The sequence below is a fragment of the Xiphophorus couchianus genome, chromosome 9 (genome assembly GCF_001444195.1).
Source record: "Xiphophorus couchianus chromosome 9, X_couchianus-1.0, whole genome shotgun sequence".
NCBI classification, from domain to species: Eukaryota; Metazoa; Chordata; class Actinopteri; order Cyprinodontiformes; family Poeciliidae; genus Xiphophorus; species Xiphophorus couchianus.
Window position 1 is genome coordinate 13,373,399 of NC_040236.1, and position 12,633 is coordinate 13,386,031.

A 12,633-nucleotide genomic window follows, 5' to 3' on the forward strand; every position below is an offset into this window, starting at 1 on the left:
TTTAACAAGACAAGGAAAAAAGCAATAGCAAATTTAACTATTAACTAGGTTATGCATAGCGAGTAACTGTTTCTAGTAATAAGGGAAGAGCGTCCCCCAACCCTCCAGACATTTTTTTCAGTTTTCTTGACTTTTAGGCTTTTTTATATTGTAATTTTGATATATTGGTACAAAGCACAAACGTACTAAAAGTTCTCTCAGTGCAGTGGACTACTGGAAGAGCCTCTCCACTAGTCGCTTTGTTCCCTTTTGCTCAGAAACGCCCCCCCTCCCTGTACCAGAACCACGCAAATACACAGACAATGAAACAAATAAATACATAAATACACAGATAAATTAAGCAGTTAATAAATATAGAATAAATACAAATAAATAGAAAAAATAAATAGTTTAAAAATAGATAAGGAAATAAACAAATACACTTCTATTCTTCAAAATTTTGTTCAGTTTCTTTTGCCGCAGTAGTTAACTTAAAAGTTAATCCAATTTTTTTTTCTCCACAAGCAACATGACAACAATTGAACAGTTTCCTCACAATTTTTTTTCTAAGTAACTGAACCACCACTTCATAATAAACTGTCATATGAAAAAGACAAGCTCAAACGAAATAACAGTGACAACTCAGATAAGTACAGTAGATATTGTAAAACAAATGTAGACTGTATATATTTATATATATCATCTATTTGTACACAGCAAATAAAGACACAGTTGTCATAGATCCTTTTTAAGGAAAATATCTAGACTAACAGAACTAGCTAATCATCATTAAGTTTTGACAAACGTTTCACGCTCAGCGATTAACCTAAAAGTCAGCAAGCCAAACGAAACAAACAAACAAAAATAAAATGTACAAATTTGTTCAGTGATTCTTACAAGGCCCCAAGCTAGTTTAATTTCCGCATAGAAATGGTGTCACCGGATTTGTGGGCCGACATTAAACAAATGTTAAACAAAGAACAGCAGCTCAATTCAATGCCAACATCAAAGTATTTTTTTTCTTTAAACAACACATAGAACAACAAAGTTGAATATTTAAGATATGTGAATAATGTAGTATAGCACCTACGGTTGATCGCTAAAAGGAAGTTCTCTTCATATGTTAAGTTCACAAACGCAGAGCAAAGGAAATGATATAGATAATGTATAGTAAGCTCTTTAAATGGATAGATGTGTATATATCTATGTACTGATATATTGACTCGTGACGAAACACAAGAAAACAAGTGGACAAAAGGGTCTTCTTGCTTTGGGCTCTGGACTATAAGGTTTGTTAGGCCTTGGAAAGACCCCATTCCCTTCCCTTTTGGGTATCGCTGTTGAATAATTATGCACTAGTACACATGTGAAAAAATTACCAAAATCACCTGCCTTGGTTTGCATCCTCTTTTTCACAAAATCCTCCTTTCTACAAAATCCCGACCGACTCGGCAACACCAAAAAAAAAAAAAAAAACAACAACCTCTGATCCTATAAAGTACCACAGCAGAACAACAAGACAAGGTGGTGCCCCCTCCCACCCGCCCCGGCCCCCCCAGTTAGCCAGTCAAAATATTTTTCTCTTTTTTTTTCAAATCCAGATTCTTGTAAAAATTCTTCAATAATTATTATTTTAATCATCATTTATAAAAATAGATCTTTCTATTTATTTTTATCTTTTTCTAAATGCATTTTTTTCAAGCAAAGAGATCTTCTCTTTGGCAACAGTGTTATTGTTTTTTTATTATCTTAAATTACTGAACATGTCATCAGGAAAGCTAACCCATCCCCTCCCTCACCCCATCTCCCTAAATCCCAGTGAGGAAAGACATTATGTTTTGTTTGCGATACAAAACAAAAACAATGTTAGAAATTCTCTTTTTTTTTTTTTTTCTATCTGAGTTTCAGGGATCGTAGAATCCCATCTATGATCAATAAGGGGAAGTTTTTAAATACACGCTACAAATGAATGAATGGTTTCACTAATTTAAAAAAGAGCCCCCTCCCTTTCATTGACAGGGGAGGTGTATATAATATTAACGACAGTGGATCCGGATTTATAAAAGAAAATTAAATCCTGAATCAAAGACAGAGAAAAGGTTCCGATCTTAAAAAGGACGACCTCTTCTCTGAAATACGGGGACTTGCTACTGTTTACACAGAAGAGAAAAATTTTTTAACAACCACAACAAATGAAAAGAATATACAATAAAGAGAAGCCTGCATTATCACAGGAGCTTCGAAAAAACTTGTCAACATTTTCATCATTTAATTTTTGTAATACTCAGGCAACATTGGCTTATAGGTCCAAAGTTATAATATAAGCCATTTCTAGTTCAATTTGTTAGATGGTTTGTTGGCTGCTTTCTGTTCCAGGAGTTTGATTCTGCTGTGTTGGATGGCTGTAGGAGGGTGGTGGTGGTTGGAGGGACCTAAGGGACGAGTGGAGGTGGAGGGAAGGGATTGGGGGGCAAATTTAGAGCAGACAAAGTCGCGGGGCATCTGCTTCTGCCTGTCGAGAGTTCAGGACTTGTGTGTCTTGTTAGTCTTGAAGGAGACTTGCAAGACGCGGTCACCCAACCTGTAGCCGTTGAGGCTGGCGATGGCCATGGCCGCCTCGTCATAATTCGTCATGGTGACGAAGCCGAAGCCTTTGCACTTGTTGGTGTTGAAGTCACGGATCACCTTGACGTTGTTGACCGCTCCGAACGGGCCAAACAGCTGCCAGAGCACGCTCTCGTCCGAGTCCGGGGACAGGTTGTACACGAAGATGCACCAACCGGTGCCTGTGTGCCCGGGGATGTTCATGCCCACCAGGCTTGTCATGCTGTCAATGGTGATGGGGGAAAACCTAAGACAGGAGGCAGAATGGTGGGAAACAACATAAGTAATAACAAAATAATTTAGAACCCATAAGGAAGTAATCTGCAATTAAAGGGATAGTTCAGGATTTGTGAAGGAAACTCTCTTTGCTTGTTTATACTAAAATTTACAACTGAAATGTTAATTTCAGTAATTCAGTTTAAAACGTGACATGAAATTGATTTAGTACACAAAACGTGCTGCGTTTCATTTTATTTGATGATGCAGCACAGCTAAAGAAAACTACAAATTCAGTTTCTCAGAAACCTTTAACATTATAGCAAACCAATAAAAAGGGATTTTTGATAAATAAATTTTATGTTGTAGCTATTTTATGATTTGCACAGTTGTCGGGAAGACTGTTTATGTGACAGCAGTTCAGCTGACAGTCCCTGACACCTTCAACAAGCAACAAACGAGTTACCTCTATGTAAACTGGCTATTCACAGAGATCTGTATCAAACATACTAATGGAAAGTTGAGTGGAAGCAAAAGGTTTAGTAGAAAATGGACAGCAATAACCAAAACCTTGAGAGCGCTGTCTGGCGAAACTCTTTCTAGAGATTTTTTCCCCTAGGTTTAAGATTTCTAACATGTTGACTTCAGCAGGTCAGAGTTTTAAAACCTGCCACATCCATCTACTAATGTCACATTTTGTGTGTTCAGCCTCTTCTTAACCAGAGAGAGTTCAGAGAAGCTGAAATACTTGAAAAATATCAATCTATTTGTAATATATAAAAACATATAAACAAATAGATATATGATTAAATTTTTGGCTTGAATTACTTGAATAAATGATTGTTTTCAAATATATCAAAAGTCATGATTGGGACAAAAAGAGCCCAAGTTGTAAGTTGAGATTAGCTGGTTTTATAGGATAAAACTAACGACTAGCATAAAAAGAGTAAAGTCCAAAGTGTATTTCTGATGTCTTAAAAACCTCCAACCTCAAAAATATCATAGTGGTTCATACGAAGGCATTATAACTGAACTTTAATTTACAAAAAAGCTAATAATTATTTACACAGAGGATGGCAGTAGAAGGCAGCCTGCCAGGCAGACGATCTTCCTGTGTGAACCATATGTTGAGTAAATGCCTGATCGAAAAGTCAGAAAGTGAGAAAACTTAAATGAGAAAACATTTCCCTGAGTCCCAACTCACAGCACTTTGCTTTTCTATTAGGCCGTTAATGGAAATGCTTTACATGTTCTGTTCTCAGTACTTTCTACACAGGAATATCGCTGATGGTGCAGAGCCTCCTACCTGCAGCTATGCCTAGTAAAACTTAAACAAACCCCTGGCAGATTTGGATAAAAAATTACGTTCATTTAGTCAGGAAGGTTGCTTTTGTTAGACAAAGAGGCAGGCCTCTCTAAGAAGACAAAACTATCTATAAAGGTGAGTTTTTGTGAAAATAACTTTTGTGCTTTTTGGACATTAAATTTTTTAAGAAAGGTATACGTAAATTTTTTATCTACTTTCTCAATAATTAGCGGAAAAGTCTTTCATGGCATTGCAGCAATAAACTGCTGACGATCTTTTTGCATATCTTCACCGATATGTTGATGATTTATCTTCAGTGATGAACTCAAAGTCCTTGAGGTTGGAAGACCTCATTGCTATCACCCTAATCTTTAGCTCCTTTAAAATAATTCTCTGTCACCTACCTGCTCCAAAACATTAATATTAGTTCCAATCTCAAGAAACATGTAGATAATACTGTTAGAAATGTTCACATTAATTCAGAATTTGCCATGGTTATGAATACTATTGTACCTACTATTGTAACTGCAAATGTGATGTTAAAGGGTTAAAACATACTGTGTGTAGAAATGAGCTACAACATTTCTGAGACTGAAATCGTTGTCAGACTGGAATTGTTTCATCTTGGAACATGTTCGGACAGATCTAATTGTTTTACTTTCTACTACTAGCTTATAATGGTTTTAAACAGATTATACTTTAAAAATTCTGAACTATTCCTTTAAAATTGTTATAAACTAGCACTAAATGCTGATTTTATTTTTTACTCCAACTGTAATAGCTTGGACGTTAAACTCTATGACATCCTTTTCTCAAGAGCCAATTCCTCAGTGAAACACATAGGGTCTGATTTCAGACAAATTCTGTTAAATTACAACATCCCATATAGATCATGTACGGTAATGTACAGGTTTGTAGCGTACGTACAAAGCTGTCACTAAAGCCCTACGGAGCTTATCAGATTTGAAAGCTCCCCTGTCAGCACTGACTGCAGTGCTTTCTGTGCTGAGCTGCACTTCTGCTGAAGAAGATGCAGATGAACGTTCTCTCTTTGTGTCCTCAAGTGGCTTCTTTCTGTGCCAAATTGCAGGAAGTTGTTGAATTAAACCATAGCCAGAAATTCATCAAAGATCATGCAGCAGCCTGCTAAATTTGGTCTCATTCGGCTCATAATCTTCCCCCTTTTCCTTGTGATGCAAGAGATTTGATTCCTCAGTTGACTTCACTTAATTGCCTTTCCGCTGAAAGGAAAAGGGGGAAGAAGAAAAGAAATCCCACCACTTTTAAATAAAAGGTAAATGAAATAAAAAAAGGTTCATTTCTTATTCCAGCTCCCTACAAGAAACTACTATAGGCATTATTGGGAGTGCTTTAATCGAGATTTCCGCTTTGCTGCAGCTGTCTGAGAGAAGGCAGCCTTCTCAAAGAAAAAAGGAGGGGGGGGGGGAAGGGAGGAAACTAAATGGAAAATGGAAGCACTTTACAGCCCAGTGGCATTAAGGTACAAAGTGTATTCCTCCCCCTCCTGCAGGGTGTTCTGGTCTCTTCTATTTCAGAGCTCGTGGCACTGATCGATAGCGCTGCTTGCCACTTGGACCCTCAAGCCTTCTCTCTCCCGTGTCTATATATGGTCGACAATCACTGCGACCTTCCTGCATGACTTTGGTCATGCAGAGTCTGCCTCTGGCCTTTTTGGGGTTGCTTAGAAATCTAAAGCATGCATTGAGATGGGGTCGCTCATAGGTTGTGCAAGAGAGGGGTTTTATGATGTAAGATCTTTTTTTAAATTATTTCTCTGTATGTCAGATGAGATGTAGTACAATGTCATTTAAGTGTATTGTATGTGGCTTGCTGGCAGATATTTTTGAACTTTGAATACAGAAAACACTATGAAATAAAATAAAAATATTATATGAAGTTGAATGTCTTTAAAGATAAACATTTAATTTCAATAATTCAAATCAAAATATAAAATGCACGTTATATTGATTACTCACGCCAAGTATTTCATTCTCTGTTTATGATAATTATGGTATACAACGCAAAATTTAGCTTCACAGAAACTAAGAGCTATAGAAACGGATCTTACACAGAAGGTGTACTCTCAATATTTAGTTGGGGCTTCTTTTGGATTAATTATTGCAGCAGTGCAAGGCTGCATGGAGCTCATCAACCTGTGGTTCTGCTGTGGTGTGAAGGAAGCCCTGGTTGTTTTATTAGCATATTCTACCTTATCTACATTGTTGGCTCTGCTTTCTCTCATCATGACAATACTCCACAGGCTCTCTGTAGGGCTCAGGTCAGGCAATTTTGGTGACAAATCAGTGATACCATGGTCATTAAAGCACCTACTGGTACTTTTATTGAGCACATTTATCTACAACATTTTCCCCTTCCACTCAACTTGTGATTAATATGCTTGACTACAACACACTGGACAGCCAGCTTCTTTAGCAAAGAATTTGACTACCTGTTGCTTGTTGACAATCAAGTCCTCAGCCTTACCTTGAATGTGTAGGCCGCAACATTGCCGTAACATAACTTTTTTCTGTTTTAAAAATCCCTTCTCATTGGTCTTTAGCAAAATTCTGTTGAATTGGATTCAAGTCATATTCATCAAATTTAATATAAATGATTAATAAATCTGTGTGAATAAAGAATGTGTATATGAGTTTCACTTTTTTGAGCTGAATTATTGAAATAAATCAGCTACTTGATGTTTGAATTTATGAAGTTTGATTATTATATTCTCCTAACTGAAATGTGTGGAGGCCTCTGAGTTTCAATCAGTGATGCTTTAGAGGTTTCTAAACTGCACTGCTGTGGGGATGTGGCATGTGCCTGGATGTGTATGTGGAAACATGTATGCAAGTATACCAATCGGAGTGGGACGAAACGCTACCCTATGTTACAGATGAGACCAGGGGTTGCATAGCAACAGTGTAGCTGACCAGATATCTATTTTGTCCCCTCTAACGCAGAACAATCCCAGCTCTTACCACTTTAGCTTACTGAATAACACGTCTGATTCTGACATATTTAGGTAAAGGGATTTAACATTTTCTCAGAGCTTTTCAGTCAACCGACTTCTGTCCCTTGTGCTTGCAGCATGCAAGATGGCATTGTCAGCACGTCAAACATCTATCACCACAGTAGCTGCTGCTCTGAGTTATGTAACACCACCTTTGGTAGCAGGACAGCAAATTGAAAGATGGGAGCCGAAAAGAAGGAAATTGAGAAGAGCGGTGCCGAGCAAAGCTTGAGCTGTCTGCAGTGAAACAGCATTTCCTGTTTCCAGCAGGGATCCAAGTTCATCCAACCTTATCTTGCGTCTCATTTCCTAACTTCTGTAGAAACTGCTAAGATGTAACAGATAGTTGTGTAATTTTCTTCAGTCGTACACAGTGCAGACGTAAGAGACTGTGTACAACTACAGATTATTTGCTTATAATAATAAAAAAGGGGCATCTTTTAGAGTTACTGTAAAATGAGAAGGTAGGAGAACCTGAATCCCCTAGAAGTAAAAGAAAAAATAATAAATGCACACACCTAGAAATTATAACCAGAGAACAAAATCTGTTGAGTACACAGAAACAACCCAAAACAATTCAAACACCACTAGCACTCGTCATAATCAAAACAAAGGGATTAAACACCACTGAAAACAAAGACTGACAGTTTTCTGTTCGTTACACCTGAGGGGGTTGATAGGGAATCAATTCAAACCGACAGAAGAAAAAAAGAAATCAAACAAATTTCAAAAATAAAAATGCTTTTGACCTTGAACAAATTCAAACTTAAAGTGACTGCAAAAACCACAAGGAAAACTGAATTAGGAAAAAGAAGAAAAGAAAAAAGGAAGTTGAAAAATCATTGAGTCAACATGGACATCTGGCATTGGGTGAAGTTTTTAATTACCTCTTTACGCCATAGGCCATATTAAGCAAATTGTCCAGCCTGTAAAGAGAAGGAGGGTTCTGGGGTTAATGGTGGGCAGATGGTCGACTCAATCAATGGAACTAATGTTAAGTCCCTGCAGGAACTGCATGGACCTCCTCACTCAAGAACAAACAAACCCATCTAAAGTTGGTCCATTACACTGAGTAGCCCCAGCAGAAAATGCTATCATCAGTCCATGAATCTACAGTATTATCAGTATGGCCTGTACTTGGTTACTGGCTTGCTGAGCAGGCACTGCACATGCTAATACCAAAGTAGTGTGCTTCAGGAACATTCAGAATAATTGTAGGAACTTCCAATTACTTATTATACAAGACTACACAGGTAAACTGGTAATTGTTTAGCATTGCAGTTACATACAGAACATTAACTGCAGGCAGAGTGTGAGCGCAGCATTGCATTAGGCATCACTGGCATGATAGTAAAGCCAGAATGCCACACCATTGCAAATCATTATCTCATTATACATGCAATAAATTGCATGTGGGTTTCTGCACAAGTTACGCCACCACACTGATGGTTTATTAGGATGGAGATAAATGAATTTTGATTATACAGGGTTTTTAATTTGTGCTGACTTAATTAAGAGAACACCTGAGATGGCAAGGAAATGATCCAGAGTTCTGTCAGTGTAATGGTTTGGCATTTGAATGATGGTGAGTGAGAGAGGCGATGATGATTAGTTGGTTTTCTGTGTGGCAGAACAACAAAAACATGACTGGATGTTAAACTAGCCATGAAATTGTGGATGTCTGTCTTTGCGGTCAGGGTCAACCCGTTAAGTGATAACAGGTCAGGTGGAAAAGCTGAGTGTTAGTCAGATGGTGTCCTCCGTCTAAAAGGGTTAGCTTTTGGGAGATGTTTTGGTTTCATGATAATTTCAGCCTGTGGGTTTCATCTGTTGCAGTCATCCAGTGTAAATTACAGTTTGTGTCGGCGCGCTGGGCTTCAGAAACCTGTGGGCTGTGTGAAATGTTGGCCCTGGTGGATGGATGCAGTCTGCTTGGTGACTCAATGACCTTCATTTTTCACTTGGGTCTGGCCTGTTTCATGTCTTATTAACTCCTCTGGCCTAATGGACAGAGGCCACGGCTTATTGAACAACAGCTGGGCAGCGACGCCTCATTCCTCTTAAAATCACTACAAACTTTGACTCAACCGTGAAGGTTGTTTCTCCTTGACTTTCACAGTCAACGATTCTTTACATATCTTCTTCAAAATTGTACTCTAACAATCATATTTTGCAACATAATCACACAATGGCATGTTTCAAATTGCTTCTAAGCTTTAAAATAAACTAACTTAACCTGGACAATTCCTCCTGTTTGATATTAAAACCCATGCAAGACAGTAATTATTTGCATTGTTTGGAGTGTACAATGTTGAATAAAAACATCAATATAAGGTAGATAGTTGGAGTGCAAATGACTTGATCTTTGGCTCCATAAAGTTTGAGTTATCTGGAAAGAAAAGCTGAGCTGAATACAAAAAGCAAGGATAAACCAACTATTAAAAAACTTCTAAACCAGCATCTTTTATAGTCTCTGTGAACCGAGACAGTTTGTCTTTAGCTCAGCATTTCATTTCGCCTATTGCAACAGCGCAATGGTTTAAGGTGATAATGTCCAGATCCCAACGATAGAAATTGGTGACACGGCATTTATTCCAATGAACAAAAAGGAATAGTTTATCTTGATTGGTCACATGGTTTGATGCATGAATACATCATTTTGCACTATGCTTTTAGTTTCCTTTGCATTTGAAATTTCTATCTCTATCAGGGAACTCGCAACTCTTTTTCTTTTACTGTCATTGTTCATCACATTTAATTATTAGACTAAAAGAACATTTAAACAAACAACTTTGCATGGGTTACAGAAATAAATTTATAAAGAGCAAGTCAGAACTCGGAAAATCCCAGACATTGGTATTGGCCACAGAAAGCCAGATTGATATTTGACTTAAATTGCTTTTCCGCAGCCAGAGAGCCACTGTCACAGAGCATCACAATGCACATGTAACAAGATTACCTAATATCCAAATATTATATTTAACATTGTTTTAAATAAATTACAAATGCTTCATAATTAACCAATACCAACAGGAAATTTAACCCAATTCCTAGAAGCCAATTTACTAAAACCACCTTGAGATATTTACAAACCATATATAAATAAACTGATCGTTTTAATTTGAAATTACTCCTGTCCATCTTCCTAGTAAGAGCAAAAACATGTGCTCCTTCAAATATGGATTAAAATGGAACAAAACATCTGACTATAAACCATATGGTGTTTTAAATCCAGCATCTAGGCATCAAAGCTGCTTCTACAAACATTTAGGTCACCTTCAGGAGCTCGGTGAATTCCAGGATTGTTCCTGAGAAGATGCCATCTGCACTCACAAAATTCTTTCCCTACTAAATTTTACACAGTCGGCTGTTAGTTGCTTTATAACAAAGTGTAAGCGAGAACAACTACAAATTTGCGCTAAAGTAGAAGGTAGCATAAAATCAGTCAGCAGGGTCAGCAGGCTTTGAGGCACATAGTCTGAGAAGTGGACAACTTTACGACGAGTCAGTAGCTACAGACCTCCAAACTTTATGTGGCCTTCAGATTGGATCCACAGCAGTGTGTAGAGTTTTTTTTGGATTGGGTTTCCAAGGAGGAACATTACATTCAAACCTCACATCACCAAGAACAATGCAAAGTACTGGATGAAGTGGTGTATCTGGCTACTCTTCAGCAGTGGGGACATGGTTTCTGGAGTGATGAATCATGACTCTTCAAGGATTCAAATGGACAAATCTGGTTTTGGCAGTTGCTAGGGGAACAGTTTTTCCTGATTACACTGTGGGAAGTGTAAAGTTTGGTATAGAGGGGATTATGTTCTGGGGCTGTCTTTTAAGTGACCCCTAGTTCCAGTGAAGTACTCTTAATGGTTCAGCATACTAAGACTTTCTGAGCAATTTCATGCTCCTGACGTTGTAGGAACTGTCTGGGGATGTCCCATCTATGTTCCAGCGTGACTGCACTAATTAAGATCCATAAAGATGTGGATGAATAGGGTTGCTGTGGAAGAAGAGTCCTGATCCTCACACTTTGGGATGAAGAAGAGACTGTGAACCAGGCCTAAGAGTTGAAGCTGATTTAGATTTCAGAGACACATAAACTCAAGTTACTTTGTGTGTCTGAAGGCTGACTAGCAAATACCTTTGGCAATCTAACTTAGTGTATCATACTTTGTGGGAGACATTTCTCACTTTGTGTGACTGTCTGGTTTCTTGACAGATCAGTTGCTTTTGTACAGGAAGGTTACCTGCACCAAACAAGTCATTGTTTCAGGCCACCCAGTGTTGACTCTGCTCTGTTAAATTTGAGACCAGCCCTAGTAAAGTTGACAACCCGAGGAGATGAATTCTCATTTGTTCAAAAAGGACCAAAGCAGATAACAGAATTATGTATTTAGGTGTGAACACCATTTGTTTCAAACTGGTTATAATCACCCAGTTTGATGGAGATGTGCAAATTAATAACAATTATATCTTACTATTTTGACTAAAACTTTCCTTAGAGAGAAAAATAGTTTAGCAGTCGTAATCTTTCAGGGACAATTTAATATTGATAGTTTTTCACTGTAATTAAGTGGCTTGCAGATTAGAAATCCTGCAGAGAATTATCTTTTAGCGTAGCAGTTAATTAAGTCAAATATTTTGAATTGTAAATGAATAATAATTAAACACGAACAATATTCGTGTTTAATTAAAGGGACAGGTTTGCTATATTGTAGCAAACCTAATTTTAACAGTTCAGTTAAATTTTGTGTTATTTCTAGATCTTTTTATTCCAAGATCATGGTATAGTTACTCTTCGTTGTAGCAATTTTTCTGCCTAGAATAACCGTAAAATATAAAAGCAGCCTGAAAACAAAGAACTACAGAGAAGAGAAGGATATGCGGAATCATTAAAACAGTAATTAGCCCATTATGTGGGAAGGGAACGAACAGCCTGCTTTGTGGGTAAATGAGTCAATTGGAGAGGAAACTCAGAGGAGAGGTGCTCCATCCCTAGGAGCATCAAGACATCTGCTGGCCGTGGGGCCACAACAAAACAACCTGCTGCTAAAACTCACTCCCTTCCCCTTGTTTCCCTCACATATGTATGAACACACGCGGATGCAGACTCACTGTGCAAACACTCTGCCAGCTCTTCACACTGCCTCTACAAGCTCCGCAGAAACAATAGGGCTTTTGTGCTCCCCATCAATGCAGTCTAATGGAGGAAAGGGCGCTTTTTTTCCTTTTCTTTTCTAAAACAAAAATCTGTTAAATTAAAATTGGCTCCTGCCCTGGATATAATGAGGCTAATTTGCTAATTACTAGCATTGGTTAACAACTGAGGATCAGAAACAAGCCCAGAATGTAGGGTTTGGTGTATTGTGTTGGAGTCGATTATGTTTTCTGTCTTGGAAATAGACTGTACAAGTACAATATACATTAACACGTGTTACAACAGGCCCATGTGATTTTGTCACAAACGTTATAGGTCCTTTTCGGAGCTTGAAACATT

The 12,633-nt window shown here is 37.8% G+C and overlaps 2 protein-coding genes across 10 annotated transcripts in view; one reads left to right on the forward strand and one right to left on the reverse strand.

Moving 5' to 3' along the window:
• Window positions 1-12,633, forward strand: part of agbl4 (AGBL carboxypeptidase 4) — a 461,529-nt gene that overhangs the window by 54,977 nt on the left and 393,919 nt on the right. The window lies entirely within an intron of this gene.
• Window positions 1,671-12,633, reverse strand: part of elavl4 (ELAV like neuron-specific RNA binding protein 4) — a 92,457-nt gene continuing 81,494 nt past the window's right edge. For 5 of the 7 annotated variants that reach the window (XM_028027777.1, XM_028027778.1, XM_028027781.1 and 2 more), the window contains 2 exons: window positions 8,024-8,062; window positions 1,671-2,830 (listed from right to left, as the gene is read on the reverse strand). In XM_028027777.1, coding sequence (XP_027883578.1) covers window positions 2,503-2,830; window positions 8,024-8,062 — 367 coding nt within the window. In that variant the 3' untranslated portion in view covers window positions 1,671-2,502. The remainder of the gene's footprint in view (window positions 2,831-8,023; window positions 8,063-12,633) is intronic. The other 2 variants (XM_028027779.1, XM_028027780.1) reach the window with 1 other exon arrangement.